Source organism: Rhinoderma darwinii, chromosome 11 (genome assembly GCF_050947455.1).
Source record: "Rhinoderma darwinii isolate aRhiDar2 chromosome 11, aRhiDar2.hap1, whole genome shotgun sequence".
Lineage (NCBI taxonomy): Eukaryota > Metazoa > Chordata > Amphibia > Anura > Rhinodermatidae > Rhinoderma > Rhinoderma darwinii.
The window spans coordinates 29921196-29939213 of NC_134697.1; the positions used below are offsets into that span (position 1 = coordinate 29921196).

Sequence of the window (18018 nt, forward strand, 5' to 3'; positions counted from 1 at the left end):
CAGTTGATTCTGCAGCAGCATCAGCGTTTGCAGGTAAGTCGATCTTACCTGCAAACGCTGATGCTGCTGCAGAATCAACTGTAGCCTCTGGTGCCGATGTGGCCGACACGATGCAGGACCTGTGAGTGACGTCACAGATCTGCACTGTCACAAGCTGGGCGTTCTGAAGAGAAGTGGATGATACTTCTCTTCAGAGCGCCCAGCTAGTAAAAGTATTAAAAACGCCCCGATGTAAGCACATAATACACGCCCACTTGGACTTTTACTTTTAAACACACCCACTTGGACTTTTGCAAGCCTCATTTGCATAACTACAAAAATGGTCATAACTTGGCCAAAAATGCTCGTTTTTAAAAAATAAAAACTTTACTGTAATCTACATTGCAGCGCCTATCTGCTGCAATAGCAGATAGGGGTTGCAAAATCTGGTGACAGAGCCTCTTTAAGGATATTGCTAAAAGAGTGAGGGAGGGCTCTTTCTGCAGCCAGGTGCCTTACAGCCGGAGACACATCTGATCTGAGGTATGTGGAGAGCAGGGGATGGGGATTCATTATATTGAAGCATTCTTTATATATTTCTCACAGTTTTCAATTTTAACATGCATTTTATCAAAGGAGAAAAGAAGGTTAACAGAGGAATTACTGGACATTTTTATTTTTATTATGAAGTATATACTCACTTAAAACAAAGTACTGGTTATTTATCATATGCATGCTCTGATCGGCAAGGAAGCGGAATGATACATTGCCAGAAATCTCTGCCAGTGACTTATCTCTCACAAGAATAAAGGATTTCAACATGTTCGGACCTCCTTTCCACCATTATCTGCCATCATGGGACAGTCAGGAGGCCTCTCATACACATTAGATCATTTGATTATTATGCCGAGTTTGGACAATTTTAATCTAATGTGTAAGGTTTTTAAAAAAACTGTATGTGACTGTGGAACGATGTAAGAGTAAAGCCAAGTCAACCGTTATCCTACACTCCACCATCAAAGAGAGCATCAGGACCTGCTTTAGCCTTTCTAGGCTAAGACTGAACTAATCAGTGTAAACTTTAAAGAATAGTATATATAGCAAACCAACTGAAATAAAAATTCCACTCTTCAAGGTAGATGCCCTCCTCGTTTGAAAGGCTTTGAAGTGTAAATACAATACTCATTTCACGCTCCTTCTTAAGAAATTATATTTGATTCAGTGACACCTGGAGATAAAGGTTGTCAATTTCACAATATGTGTTAAATAGTAATGTCATTAGACTGAATTTCTAGTATAAAATACAGCACATTTCACAGAAAGACTTGGTTTTGAGGTTAACACAACACAAGGTGAAAAGTCGGGAAGATAATTGACACACAACATTGGAAGCTTTCAACACTATTTATGTATTAAGTGAGAAATATACAAGTCAGGTGAAGCACTTATATTTATTTCAATACAACTTTACCACTTTAGAAGCGTATTTTGGAACGGCCTTAGGGTTGATAGTATCCCTTACAGTATTTTTAACATAAGACCTTAAAATAGTTGGTGTTCGAATTGAAAGAATTTACCCAAAAACTAATATATCTGCTCATTTAAAGGAGTTTCCCCACTATATTAAGCGATGGCATATCACTAAAATATGCCCTCGCTTAGTGATTGATGGGGGTCTTATTGCGGGGACCTCAGAATATTTTACCTGCACAACGATGCCCTCAGTCTACAACTTCAACACAGTCCCATTCACTTGAGCTCCATTGTGCAGGGAATAAGACGAAAGGACCTCGAGCTCTTTATTCCTGTGATTGGCTAAAAGTGACTACAGGAAAAGCAGCCATATTGATAGTTACTTGTGACTTACCTTATCAGAAACGCACAACAATCTCTCATCAATAGAAAAACCTAAAACAAACATCATTTCCAACCTTTGGATATTTTTCGAACTTCTGGTTTACTAATATAAGACTATTTTTTACATTGTGATTAGAAATCCTCATACTTCACCCCAGTTATCACATATCTTGTAAACTACAGCAAAATACTTATAGTTGCTAAGACTCCTTGGTTCGATTAGGACCAGCTGACCATAATAAGTCCAAACTGAGACTATATTACTATTATTATTATTATTATTATTAGTGTAATTCATTATTACTCCACTCAAAATGTATTTCTAAGGCTATGTTCACATCTGCGTTCTCAATTCTGTTGTTCTGCTCCATCAGAGGAGCAGAACAAGGGAATATCCGGAAGCGCCGATTCCGTTGCACCACGGACACCACCGGTGGCCAAAGGAACCCATTGATTTTAATGGGTTCAGTCGGTTTTCCATCAGGGTGTCCTGTGGTATTATAGCCTTTTCACCTTATATATAACTAGAACGACTGCAACTAATTTCCCTGTTTATTTGTGTCTGGCGGTTTATATGGAATTGTGCAAATAGAGTACAAATGGATCAGGGTTTGTATTTCTTTATTCATAGTAAAATTGCCAGTGAGCAGTAGCAATCCAATAATATAGCAATCTGCAGATTTCCTGACAGAATAAGAGCAGACACTAAGCCGCAATATCCAATACGCCTTGCGGCAAAACCTCCCACATCGTTTCCCCATTACTCCTACACAAAAATACATACATTAGTAGAAAAAGCCGGAGTATGCTCGTTACAACCTGAGAAAGATCCAATAAAAGCTTATCAAAAAAGTAACATTCCCTGTGGTTTAAATAAAGCCTTCATTAATATATAGTTATTTTATTTATCAGCTTCGATCTAATCAGCCTTTTGTGGCTTTTCTCTGTAGTCGATGTTGTAGATATTGTGTTATACTCTGTATATAAGAGATAGTTAATATCAATCACTTAAGATGTTTTTCTAATGTGGTTTAAAAGCAATTTGAAAGAAAACAATTGTACTGGTGTTTAAAAGGGGTTGTCACTTTGGACAATCCCTTTTGGTTAGAAAGGTCCTCAAAAGAATAAACCGATCACGGTTTGTCCAACTGTTATGACCCACGACCTGCCAGTGAGTGAGAGGGAGAGAGAGAGAGAGAGAGAGAGAGAAACCACTCCTTATAACCACTTTCTGCTCCAGCTAGTTGGTAAATGTCTTAAAAGGGGTATTCCCAAAATCATAAATCATTCCAATAGACATTGAATGGAACGGCAGCGCCCATACTTGACCGCCGCTCCATTCAATGTCCTCCACACTACAGTCGAGAAGTTAGAAGAATCTGTGAAGAAGTTAGAAGAATTTCAGTCAGGGTTCCGTTCTGACAGAAAGCTCAGTCGGAACCCCAGAACTGAACCCTGACGCAGATGTGAACGAAGCCTTACCTGACTCTGAGAAGCAAACTGTCAGGATAAGAGAGAGATTTGTGCTGTTGAATGTATTGCGATAACTGTCACTGACAGGAGCGTAGCTAAAGGCTCATGGGCCCCGATGCAAAGAAGATACTTCTTGGGCCCCCCCCAAACTTCTAATGGCCGACGGCCCGCAGTTTTTAGCTGCATCGCTGGGTCTCCTAAGTGACCCAACGATGCAGCACTAGCAGCCAGGGACGTCACTAAGGTCTTGAAACGTCAGGGGAAATAGACCCAATACATATACCCCCCACCAAAAAAAAAGTGTGTGTATATAAATATCTATCAGCATATCTATAGCACTACAACCGAATTGCTATGGATAGGATTAGATACAGTGGCTTAGCACAGTATCACACATGATAGTATTAGATACAGTGTCTCAGCAGGTAGTATCACACATGATAGGATTAGATACAGTGGCTCAGCACAGTATCACACATGACAGGATTAGATACAGTGTCTCAGCAGGCAGTATCACACATGATAGGATTAGATATAGGGCCCAGCTCACTGACATTGCGGCTCCAGCGCTGGACCCAGGAAAGGTAAGAATAATAATTGTTTTGCTTTTTTATGTGCTACTAATTATTTTTGTGTGTTTGTGTTTTTTTACAAGTTCGGTCATTGGACTACTTTGGATTCGGGGACTACTTCGATGACAGCGTTTTTATTCTCAATAAAATGGATAACGAGGGTTGTGTGGAATTTTTATTTCTTTGTATTTTTCTAAGCTTTATTACTACCGCCTTACTGAGTTTTTTTTCCCCTTTTTTGACGTGGAAAACGCTCCAAAAAATGGCCGAAAATGCCACCCATTGATTTCAATGGGAGGCGGAGGTGTTTTTTTCCCGCGAGCGGAAAAACCGGCTCACGGGAAAAAGAAGGGACATGCCCTATCTTCGGGCATTTACGCTTCTGACCTCCCATTGACATCGGGCAAAAAAACGCAGCGAAAATCGGCGTGCAGGCAGAGCAAAATCTGATTTTCTGCCTGCAAAAAACTCTGTGTGAACCCAGCCTTAGTAATAGCTACTGGCTGATTGACAGCGTCCATTACTAAGGTGAGGCTTCATGTTAGAGATATTACCCCGGTATCCACCGCCGACCATCTGTAGTGATGGTTGGGTAGTTGGGTAGTTGGGTAGTTGGATATTACCCCGGTATCCACCGCCGACCATCTGTAGTGATGGTTGGGTAGTTGCTCGGCCGCAGGCTGGTATTATTAGTCTGGGAAAGCCCAAAAACAGTGGCCCTTCCCACCCTGGTAATGCTAGCCCGCTGCTGCTCTGTTGTATCTGGCTGGTTATAAAAATGAGCGAACCCCACATCACTACAGATGGTCGGGTACTGTATCGTACTCGGCTCTTCCCGGCTCCCCTGGTGGTGGTGGGTACCGGGGTAATAACAGGGGTCAGTGTTAGCCTCTGAACCGGCTAACACTAAGCTCTGCCTTAGTTATGGATGCTGTCACTCAGCCATTACTATGGCGGTAGTAATAAAGCGTAAAAAAAATACAAGGACATAGAATAAACAGGTTTATTGAAATTTAAAAAAAAACACACAACCCTCATTAACCATTTTATTGATAATAAAAAAAGCTGTCATCAAAGTAGTCCTCGAATCCAACGTAATCCCACGACCGAATCTTTAAAAAACCACAAACACAAAAAAAAAAAACATTATTAAGTGCCTGTTCACATCACCTCTGCCCTTCCTTCTGGGGTTTCCTTCGGGTAACCCCTCAACGGAAAGGCAAACTGAAACCTTAGCTTCCGTTTCCCTCACCATTGATCTCCATGGTGAAGGAAATTTTGCTAAAGCTTTCCGCTTGTCACCGTTGTGACACGGTTCCGTTGTTTTGACGGAACCAATAGCGCAGTCGACTGGTTGCGTCAAGAACAACGGAACCCTGTCGCATTGGTGACAGACGGAAACCTTTAGCAATGTTTCCATCACCATGAAGATCAATGGTGAGGGAAACGAAAGCTGAGATTTTAGTTTGCCATTCTGTTGAGGGGTTAACCCGACAAAAACCTCAGACGGAACCCCTCAACAGAAGGGCAACGCTGATGTGAACATAGCCTAACACATATAGTAGGCTTAGATACAGGGCCCAAGTGCATGTGTGATACTGTTTGTTGGACCCTGTATCTAAGCCTAAGGTAGGCTTAGATACAGGATCAAGCAGACAGTAATCTTATACAGTATAAGATTACCGTCTGCTGGGGCCCTGTTTTTAAGCCTACCACATGGTAGGCTTAAAAAGGGTTGTCCAGTCCCTAAACATTGATAGCCTATCCTCTGGATAGGCCATCAATAGCTGATGGGTCAGGGTCCAACTCCCAGGACCCCTGCCAATCAGCTCTTTTGAAGGAGGTGCAGCGCTCATACATTTCCCTGTACATTTCCCTTACTTGCTAACACTGTGAATCGCTAACACGTCCGTGTCGGCGATACAGTGTGAGAAAGTGACCGGAATGAAGGGAAAGTATCGCTCGTACGAGCGCTGCACCCCCTTCAAAACAGCTGATTGGTGGAGGACCCGGGAGTCGGACCCTGACCCATCAGCCCCAACAGACAGTAATATTAAACTGACCCTCCTCTTCGGCCGCAGCGGAGGTCCTGACTCCATCCAGGGTCGAGATGTTGTGCGCAGCGCACAGCGTTGTGACGTCATGCGCTGTGCACATCGCTGTGACGTCAGGACCGCCGCTGCGCTCCGGAAGGAGGAATGTAAGTACTGTCAGTTACTATAATAACGGGGGCCGTGTCGTTTATTACATAGGCCCCAGTTACTATAGTAACTTTTCATTGATGTAGTGCGGGGGGCCACGGGCCCCCTGGCTTCAGGGCCCGGTCGCAATTGCGACCGCTGCGACCACGATAGTTACGCCACTGGTCACTGAGGATTGTTTAGATTTGATACAATTGTAGAAACCTGATCTGTGATAAGTAATAGCTCTGTGCAGGTTCTCAGCCTCTGGATGCAAACAAGAATGTATCCATTCCCTAACAGCAAGCAGAGTTTTTAATTAACTGACAAATCCACCAGTGCTGCATCTGTACATTTGATTTGATTGATTATAGTAAATCATGTATTTTTAGTCCTTAACGTCATAAAGAAAAAAATCACATATTCTCTTAGCAGTAAATGTATTAGTCATGCTTCTAGTATATGCAGTCCTGCTCATTGGCATAATATAATAATATATGAATCAAAAAAATCACAATAAAAAAGGGCAGGGATCAAATACATTATAAGCTGCAAAATGCTTTTAGTGCGCCTTGTCTATCGCTTGTTCCTCATTAGCAACCATAATTATCATCTTAAATCACAAAAAGAGTCTATAGATAAACCAATTAGTCTTGCTGCATCAATAAAGAGTCTAGCAATGGATCGTTTATCTACAGATGTAGCAGAGCTGAGTACGGCAATGAAGCAGAAAGATATTAAAATTCACAAATGAAGTTCAGTGTCTTCAATGCACTTTGTCCAGTGAATTTATTATGGTGTTAATTATTTCTTACTAGCATACTGGTTTTTGTTTTGGGGGGGGGGGGGCGGGGTTTTGTTGGGTCAGAATGGTTTTTTTCTGTCTGATTCTATATGAATCTTCAAAATTTGTATCTTCCCCAAGAAACATTGATTCTAAGGGAGATTGTTTCTGTAGTACAATGCCATAATGAGCACCATATAGCGGCACATGGGAGTGCCTATGGCTCTGCAGTAAGAAGTCGCAGGAATACATGTGCCTCCGTACAGCCATAATGCCTAAATGTGTATTATTCAGTAGTGTGCTGCCTATCCCCAATATTTGTGTGTATACTGGTAAAGTAGAGGTTTAGGACTCATTCACACGGGCATGGAGCCTGTGCAGCAGTAAACGCAGGTTGTATGGCTCCTTAGCAATGCTACTAAAGGAGAATACCTCCGCAATGTTGCATCCAATGGAGAAGGTCATGATTTTTTAGGGGTTGAATTCCAAACCTCTGTATGAAATTGGATGCATATGGAGACACAGTAAAGGCACTGCTATATACTCCTATGGCAGCCCCAATATGGCCATATGCATGAACCCTAATTGTTTTTGTTATATCACAATCAACAGTTGGTGCCAGGTAATAAAACTTGGGGCCACATGATATTTCACTGCTACCAGCTCAATAGCAATACATTAAACTGTGAAAAAATAGATTTTATACACTAAGGGTATGTTCACATGCAGCAGATTTGTTGCATACATTTCTCAGAATTGGGGCTTGCAGAAATCCAAGCATATGTTACAGAAACAACCCTATTCAGATGAATAGAGCAGAAATCTCTGCAATAAATTTGTTACATGTGATCATACCCTAATAGGCTTCATTTATCAAAATTATAATAGCGCCAAATCAGAGCTAAGCAATTTTTTCTTTCTTAAACTACTCTAGAAAAATGAAAACTGCAACAAGACTCGCTGACACACCATAGGGCCTCATTCGGACAGGTATATTGTACCTGTATTTAACAACCTGGATTCCGGATTTAACGCTGGAGGCCCCACCGTTCTACTGAAGCAAACTTACAGCACTATAGGTAACTACACTATATGGACAAAAGTATTGGGACACCTACACATTCCACCTACAGGACCTTTTATGACATCCCATTCTAAATCCATAGGCATTAATATAGAGTTGGTCCCCCCTTTGCAGCTAAAACAGTTTCCACTCTTCTGGGAAGGGTTTCTACAAGATTTTGGAGTGTGTCTGTGGGAATTTTTTCCATTCATCCAGAGGAACATTTGTGAGGTCAGACACTGATGTTGGACGAAAGGACTTGGCTTGCAATTTCCGTTCTAGTTCGTTCAAAAGGTGTTGGATGGGGTTGAGGTCAGGTCTCTGTCTGGGCCAGTCAAGTTCTTTCACACCAAACTCACCCGACCACGTCTTTATGGAACTTGATTTTTAAGAGTATAAAAAATGGATCATAAAGAGGCGTTGCTGATATAAATGGAATAGAATCCAAGTCAAAGTATTGTATGAAAGAATAATTGATTTATTAAGGCTACGCATTTCGATTCTGAACTGGCGTCTTCATCAGGCCAACAAATGGCCTTAATAAATCAATTATTCTTTCATACAATACTTTGACTTGGATTCTATTCCATTTATATCAACAGCGCCTCTTTATGGTCTATGATTTGCACACTTAAAAAACATTATTTCAGATACTGTTGCCGGTTGGGACCTGGCTGCAGCTGATCCTCCGGATAAATTGTTTTCCAGCTTACATCAGGGTTGTGCCTGAATTGCACAACTCATATGGGTGAGCATTTGACCTTATCTGTTATTCAACATCATTCCATTGGTGATCTGCACTATGTGGCACCGTGCATCTCTGTTTTTTTCTCAGATAGTTATCCACGTTATGGAACTTGTGCACTGGGGTCAGCCATGCTGGAACAGAAAAGGGCCGAACCCCAAACTGTTCCCACAAAGTTGGAAGTGTTCAATTGTCCAAAATGTCCTGGTACAATGAAGCATTAACATTTCCCTTCACTGGAACTAAGGGGCCTAGGCCAAACCCTGAAAAACATCCCCATAACATTATCCCTCCTCCACCAAACTTTACAGTGGGTACAATGCAGTCAGGCAGGTAACATTCTCCCGGAATTCGCCAAACCCAGACCCATCCATCAGACTGCCAGATGTAGAAGTGTGATCCATCACTCCACAGAACACGTTTCCCCTGCTCCAGAGTCCAGCGGCTGCGGCTTTACACCACTCCATCCAACGCTTGACATTGTGCTTGGTGATGTGAGGCTGGCATGCAGCTGCTTGGCCATGGAAACCCATGAAATGAAACTCCCAGCACACAGTTTTTGTGCAGATGTTAATGCCAGTGGAGGTTTGGAGCTCTGCAGTTATTGAGCAGAGCGTTGGTGACTTTTTTGCACTATGTGCCTCAGCACTCGGTGACCCCACTCTGTAACTTTACGTGGTCTCCACTTTATGGCTGAGTTGTTGTGGTTCTGAAACGCTTCCACTTTGCAATAATATCACTCACAGTTGATGGTGGAATATCTAGGAGTGAAGAAGCTTCACAAACTGACTTGTTACAATGGTGGCGTCCTATTAAAGGACCACGCTGGAATTCAGTGATCTCGTTACAATGACTCATTCTTTCACAAATTGCAATTGGCATTCTGTGGCAATGGGACTGAATGGAACACCTGAATACTTTTTTCTATATAGTGTATTTTATGGTGCTGTAAATTCAATTCAGTAGAACCATGTTACGTTGTTTGGGTTTTATGTCTGAAATAAGAACTGTTAAATCACGGGTTCAATACACCCTTTAGCCTAAATAAGCAAAACTGACTTATTTTCCTCAAGCAGTAATCTACAAAAACCTCTTTTTTTTAATAATTTCTTCTTGTATCTGCATTTTCATCTCCTTTTAATATGATACTGTACCTTTAAGATAATTTTTGGCTATCATTGATTACCATTGACACCTAGAAATATCAGCATAGAACTTTACTTTATAAAATAAAGTAAGAACCATGAAAACATATTTATTTTTCAATACCTTGGTTTTATCATACAGCGCGTGGTTATCCAGCATCATCTTTTTCTCCTGGGTCGCATATCTCCGTAAATCTCGTTCAAACTGCTGTTAAGGAAAAACAAATAATACATTTCATTTTCCTTTCAGCTATTGTATGGCTTATCAACAATTGTTATATTATGAGCTCCCTCCAACAAATGTCACAGAATTATACAATTTCTGAGCTCACTATGTTAGGATGTGGGTATTAGGAAAGCGTTTTAGATTTTAGATGGGCACATAAACTCCGATTAAATACCCGGTGATCTGATAAACTGCCTGAGCTCTGTATTAAAAATAATTGGCCTGCTAGGATTATCACTTGACAAGACCATGGGCCTCTTCGCTCTTAATTTAGAACATTAAAGAGCAGCAATCTGGGGGGAACGGCAGTTATTAATCCCATCTCATATCTACTTTATGCATTTTCTACAAGGCTTAAAAATAAATTAGAATTATCCTGAAAAGTAATGTTTTTACTTGGCCAGATAAATATTTTTCTCTATGAACTATTCATTTAAAATATACATTTTCTTATTTAACGGAGACCACGTATTTATCCTGGTTTAAAAATATCAGAATACATTAAAATATCTCATTTCTGGGATGAATTATCAGAGGTTAAAGTTATAGCGATCCTATGAGAGGACATTTTGTACCTGTGTCCCCATGACAACACTTACTAATACGGAACTATTAGATGACAGTGTTGTTATGGAGAAAAAAGCAAAATGGTAAATTGTGGAACTTCTAGGCATGTGTGACTACCAGCACTGGACACATTAGCTAGATGTTATGAGAGAAAATCAAAAGACCGCCAGGGGGCGCTATAACGAGTGAGTAACAGCAATATTTAGCCGTAGGAGCATTTTTATCTGATAGTTTCGAATTGAAAAGTGGTTATGTTTTGCACAATCTAACAGAGAAATTTTATATTTAAGCTTGTGGTAACCCCTGTAATTTCCGGTGTAGTGGAGCTGCAGGAGAAATGAACATTTACTACCAGCCGGCTGCCCGGTCTCTTGATACCTTGATATCAGCTTATTTCAGTGGGGATCCTTTTAATAAACAGGGATTGTCCATAGTGGAAAACCTTTTAACCTCGTTAAACACACTAAAACATATTTAATCGACATTCAGGGGCCACTTTATTACTCCTTGAAAACTAAAAGTATGTATCTTTCTAGTACTAGGAAGGTGCCACTTTGTCCTCAGGACAACCTGAATTCTTTGTGGCATGAAGGTGCAGGAAACATTAATTAGAGATGGAATTGTGCAGTCGCTGCAGATTTGTTTTCTGCACATTCACGCTGCAAATCTACTGTTTCAGGTCATCCCATAAGTCCCCTATTGGATTGACCTCTGGTGACTGTGGAGTGCACTTTGGTGTACATTGGACATTGTCATGGCATGACATTCATCAATTGTAGACACAAAGTATGCGGGATCCGCAGATTCATGCTTGTAGGTTATGCCAAACTCCGACGCTACCATTTGCCTAAGTTCTCAGCTGACTGAAGTGGACCGCAGTGTGGCTTTCCCAATGGGGTATTTTTATTAATATAAGCACACCAGTTTTAAAGGGGTTATTCAATTTCTGAAAAAAAATAAATGATAACAGCGGCAAATGTAATAACATAAATGAAAAAAAAAACAATACTCACCTCTCCAATCCCCCTCAGACAAGTTGCCCACTCCCGGTCTTTGTCAAAAGGGAACCTGCCACGTGGTATATGCTGTCCAATATGCAGGCAGCATGTTAATAAACATGTGGAGCAGAGCAGGTTGATATATAAGTTTGAGGGGAAAGATTTAGGATAACCTGTATTTTATGAAACTCTGCTCCCTCTGAGCTTAAAGAGGCTCTGTCACCAGATTTTGCAACCCCTATCTGCTATTGCAGCAGATCGGCGCTGCAATGTAGATTACAGTAACGTTTTTATTTTTAAAAAACGAGCATTTTTGGCCAAGTTATGACCATTTTTGTAGTTATGCAAATGAGGCTTGCAAAAGTCCAAGTGGGTGTGTTTAAAAGTAAAAGTCCAAGTGGGCGTGTATTATGTGCGTACATCGGGGCGTGTTTACTACTTTTACTAGCTGGGCCCTCTGACGAGAAGTATCATCCAGCTTGGACTTTTACTTTTAAACACACCCACTTGGACTTTTACTTTTAAACACACCCACTTGGACTTTTGCAAGCCTCATTTGCATAACTACAAAAATGGTCATAACTTGGCCAAAAATGCTCGTTTTTTAAAAATAAAAACGTTACTGTAATCTACATTGCAGCGCCTATCTGCTGCAATAGCAGATAGGGGCTGCAAAATCTGGTGACAGAGCCTCTTTAAGAGTCCAGTGGGCGGACTTAACCATTGCTTAACAGTTTTCCCTCTATGAGGGAATCACTGAAAATAACCGTCCACTACACTCTTAGGGCACGGCCAGACGTGGCGGAATTGCTGTGGAATTCTCCTGCGGACTTTTTTTTCAGTTGTTTCGATACATTTTTAGTCAAGTTAGTACAGACGTTGTGGAAAACTCTGCTGCGGGCCATAGGCTGCGGTGCAGAATTTTCCCTCCGCAGCATGCACTGACTGTTGCGGAGAAGAAGCGGAATTTCACTGCGGATTTCAGCCTTTGCAATGCAAAAACTGAAATCTGTGGCAAGTCCGCTGTCTTTTCTGCAACGTCTGCAACGTCAAATATGCAAATGTTGGTGCAGATTCGTTGCGTCATTGCCCCAAATCTATACCAACATTTGCAGCGGGAAAAACTCTGCCACATCTGGCCGTGCCCTTGAGGTCAGGGTTAGTAGAGATTTATATCAATAAATTAGAAATCATCCTAAATCTTTTCACACAAAGATGTTTTTCAATCTGCTCCCCCTGCCTTATATCATGCTGCCTGCGATCGGACTGCATGTACCACGTGACAAGTTTCCTTTAAACAGCTGGTGCGCGTCCGCTGTAGCCAATCAGTGTCCTCAGCTGTCACATACTGTACCACTTTAATCATGGCTCCCATCGATCAGTGTTGATGCCAGTAGTATTCACGTGACCACTGAGGCCACTGATTGGCTGCCACGCTACCGCACTGGCAGCTTGTAAACAGAGACCAGAGGGAGTGCCTGGGCTGGATCGGTGGGGGATTGCAGAGGTGAATATTGTTTTGGGGGTTTTCTGTAACATTTGGTGTTGTTATTATTACTTGGATTGAAGAGGACAGCGTTCAAGCTCAACGCCATATTTACAAAGCCACCCGGTGGACACTTATTCTGACACATTCATTTTTTGTTATTGGTGTTAAAAAAAATGTCTTTCCAGATGTGCCGACGGAAAACTGGCGGTGAGCTACGCCAGGTACAACCAAACTGCCCTTATATGGCATACATTACACTATTACTGCATACTGCCATTAATCTTCGATAGCATTTGTTTCTGTCTTGATATTCTGCCCAATTCACCTCTCATCTAACCCTTTTCTATTTGGCTAACCCTTCTCCATTTGATAATGGCTTGTTTAGTGTTTTTTCTATCTGCCATATACTTGTATGGAATTGTCCACGCGAAAACTTGGCCACTGCTTCATATATCTTCTCCAATAAGCAGCCAACCGTTAAGAAAGAAATGGATGACAGAGGTCAGATAGGACAACCATCTACCTAACATTTATCTCCTACTCTCCGTAATAATACAAAAAGTGTTTGTAACTATTGTTGCATTGGCATTTGTATTGTACTTTTATCCGTTGTTTTGTACGATGTTGTTCAGGACCACAGAAGATGATGTTGCCATATAAATATAAATTCATCTCTAATAATTTGAATCTCTAATAAAGTGCTGAAGAGCAGAAATAACCCACATGAAGTGAAACACAAATGTATTAAATTAAATACAAATTCACTTTGAACAATATTCAGTAAGCACTTGAATGTTACAACAAACTATAAATTCCTATGAAGACGGGGATGATGAAATATGGATGTAAGATATTTTCTCTACTTTTAAAGCCTAAAATTTTACAAAAATGGGAAAAATTATGACGAACAAAACATTCATTGAAGACTCGGCTTCCAAGGTGAAAACCCCTTTTAAAATAAAATTAATTAGCGAATATTATAATCTCCTGATATAAAGGAGGCAGAGGATTGCAGATTCCTGTAGGCAGTTCTGGGAGCAGAAGTAGATGTTAATGATGGATGGTGTGTCAAGGAGGCAGGAAAATAACTGCAAGACAATGAATTAATGTTTGCTAAGGGAAAATTAAACTTCCTTGATGAAAGTAATTATGAAGTTTGCGATGATGGTTATTAGTAGATGGGAAGAAAAAAACTTTTTGGTCCAGCGCCTGGTTTAAAAGGAATATTTTCCAATTTATTGTGAATTTTCGTAAAAATTGCAACGAGCACAGAAGGGTGGATACAATGAACTTACGCGTTTCAAACGAATCTCCCGTTCTTATTCATGGCATGTTATTAGTATATAGTATGGTGATTATGATGCTTCAAGAAGATGATCAATATGTTGCTATGATATAACCAGAGCTTAAAGCTCAAGAGTCCCAATGTAAAACTTTTAAAAGGGCCCCAACTTGGATACATTACTCTTAGTAACAGTCTCCTCATATGGGTCAGAGGGACTTTGAGCGATTTTAATCACTGCACCTCTATAGATATGTCCAGGGTATAATTATAAGGATGTTGTCAGTAAAAAGATTTACAAAATCTATTAGACATGGTCGGGTGAGTTTGGTGTAGAATTGACTGGCCCACATAGAGACCTGATCTCAACCCCATCCAACATCTTTGGAATGAACTAGAACGGAGATTGTGAACCAGGTCCTCTCATCCAACATCAGTGTCTGACCTCACAAATGTTCTAAAGGACAAAAGGTCCTAAGGCTTGTGCACACACAACTACGCATATTTTGCGTTTATATCTGCTGCTCTTCTTTTTTTTCTATTAGATAGATAGATCGATAGAAGAGATAGATAGATAGATAGATAGATAGATAGATAGATAGATAGATAGATAGATAGATAGATAGATAGATAGATAGATAGATAGATAGATAGTATGTGTTAGAATAATTTTATAATGTACAGTAATCATAGCCTGGAAAAAATAAATTTGAAAAAATCAAGGGTATGTGTGAAAGACATTGAAATAAAAGATAACTGCAAAAGCAAAGGGTGCACTGATTAAAATGAATATTCGAGTCCTTTCTCCTCCGCCTTCCCTAAACAAATAGCAGTTATCCTTATTTTGATGTAAATAACTATGGAAATTGATTGCGGAGAAAACAATCCATACTTTGTCCACGTTCATATATAATATCACTTTTCCCGGGTGATGTTAGTTCTGCCTGTCTGCTTTACTCTAATTATAGTCTGTATTCCGCTTATTACATTCTGCGCAGTTCTGCATCTGTTTAGGGGAGTGTGCGACTCTTTACATGTGCAGGATTTCATTTTTATGGAGTAAATGATAATAACATTGTGTAAGACAGAGCTCTGGAGGCACATTCCATTTCCTCCTGCAAGTACTTACAATTTATTCAGAGTTTCTTGATGGTAATAGAATGGGGGATATACTGATCGCCTTCGAATTGTGTGTCTAAAGAGCTCCTCGTAAAACCATTACACAAGATAGGCTGCACCGGGTACATCTTATAAAGACATATTTGTTATACACAGGCAATGTTTTATGTAAAAGACATTTACATCATAATATTCTGTGATAAAAAATAAAAATCATGAGATTTTTTTTCAGAAATTTCTTTCAGATATCCAAAAAAACAAATACATATAGGGGAATTGGTATCTATGCACTTATATGACCATGGTCTGAACTACAACATTTCTTCTGATAAGTGATATAAAAAGAATGATAAGAAAAGTGGGATAAACTTACTAATACTGTGTCATTTTTAGACAGTGTAAACATAGACCAGGAAGTTAGATGATGCACCAATTTTTTTCCCAGTGGTGCCCGCTGTATAATAAATTTCGGGCATATAGCTAGACATGTTAGACACTTTTCTCTTCCTTATACCACCTCTTGTTTGGGTTAGGTTACGCCAGTTTTCTGGAGGAGTATTGGCACACGCCGGTGCATTTTAAGCCATGCCCCTTTTCCACTAACCCTCCTCATCTTGTCAGGTGTAGCTGAAAGTGTCTAAAACTGTTAATAAATGTGGCACACGGCATATACTCCGGAATTCTGTCTCAAATTGAATGAAAATCTGCCCCATTGTTTATTTATATGATACAAAGGATTTTAAAAGGCTTCTCCAGGGCTGGAAAGAATGGTTTGCTTTTTTCCAGGAACTTCCCCACATCTCTTCATAGGCTGATCAATGTCACAAAGCTCCAAAATTCACCACTTATGAAGTTGTATGGATCTTTACTGAACCTCCATATGCCTCCTATTCTAAACATAGGCACGCACAGTGAGAAAATATGACAAAAAAACGAATTGTGGCATGCTCCTGGGAGAATACATGGCATTATGGAGGACCATAGGGTAGCACATGGAGTGCTTATGGGTCCGTATTGCAAACCCATATCACACTTGTATGCTCTGAATGATTAAGCAAGGTATGGCAGGGTAGTTGCTTTCTTTGAAATAACACAGTCCTTTACTAGTCCGGGAGTTCCACATATGGCCACAAGGGTAACACTTCTCACAGAGAAGCTCAATTACTTTGTGGTAGTCTATAATTTAAAGTACCGCACAACGGTTTAGTAATTGCAGTCTCAAATGCAGCACAACCATAGAAATAAGTCAGACTTCTCAACATACAGCAAAGTAAAAGTCATTGTCGCAAACTTGAGAACTTCACTTCCAAACGATCAATCCGGAGAAAACCGATTCTCCAATGTGGGTTAAATGTGCACGTTGCAGTTCGTATCCTCAGAATGTTGATAGATACATCACCAGGATACCAAATCTTGTCTCCAATATTTCCTATATAAGAAAAACTGGGACAAACTGGCTCCTATGGTGAAGTATTGCGATACACAGACTCCTATAGCGCAAATAATTTATTCTACTTACAGGATTTGAACAGGTAAAAAGCATGTAATAAAAACAGCATGGCAATTATCCGAAGTAAAAACGCCCAACTTGAGATTCGCCGTTGCAGCTTCTTCTGGGGTATCTCCCCAGTTTCTCTTATATAGGAATTGTTGAAGACAAGATTTGGCATCCTCGTGACATATCTATCATCATTCTGAGGATACGAACTGCAACATGCACAGGCAACCCACATTGGAAGTTTAATTGAAAGATCTGCTGTTTTCTCTGGATCGATCGTTTCGGGTCTTTAAGTTAAGTTCGCAAGTTGGCGTCAATCACATTTACCCTATTACTTTAACAGTTGCACAAAAAAATGTTGAAGGTCTTAAAGGGGTTTTCCAGTCATAAGAACTTGATGGTCTATCCTCAGGATATAATATGGCACTGACCCTGAAGACCAGCTGTCCTTTCCCATGGGGCCCTCCTATAGACATTGTCTTCTTGTTCCCAATGGAAAATATATTCCCATATATCACATAAAACTACAGCAAAGGGAACTGAGGATTTATTAAATATTTACTCAGAGAACAGTAAACTTTATATTAGTAATTCAAAGAGCAAACATTAGGCCTCATGCACACGACCGGTGTGGTTTTGCAGCCCTCAAAACCACGGGTCTGTTGAGGTCCACCGTTCCGCAAAAAAACCATCTTGTGCATTTGTGTGTCATCAGGGCTCAAGGATCCACAATAATTCACCAGTATTGATGTATCTGGAAATACGGACTGTAAAATGACATGTCTTGAGTTTTTGCAATCCGGATTTGCGGCCCCTGCACCGATCCGTGTAAATCATAGAAAAGAACGGGTCCGCAATTTATCCACAAAAACGCGGATAAATTGTGGCAGCAAAAGCACGGTTGTGTGCATGAGGCCTTACTGAAAGAGTTCCTTACAATTTGCCATCGTAAAAAAATGTAGTCTATAGGGGTGTCACAGGCACAAGTAAGACCATCTTCTTATGCATAAAGATCCATTATTTGTGGTTATAAATATTCTT

At 40.4% G+C, this 18018-nt stretch overlaps 1 protein-coding gene across 2 annotated transcripts in view; it reads right to left on the bottom strand.

Annotated features, from left to right (window-relative positions):
- The window catches only part of DNTT (DNA nucleotidylexotransferase), a 213220-nt gene that overhangs the window by 28232 nt on the left and 166970 nt on the right, over positions 1-18018 (bottom strand). Inside the window, exon 10 of one of the 2 annotated variants that reach the window (XM_075843235.1) lies at positions 9923-10003. In XM_075843235.1, the coding sequence (XP_075699350.1) occupies positions 9923-10003 (81 nt within the window). Of the gene's footprint in view, positions 1-9922; positions 10007-18018 lie in introns of both variants that reach the window. The other variant, XM_075843234.1, reaches the window with a different exon arrangement.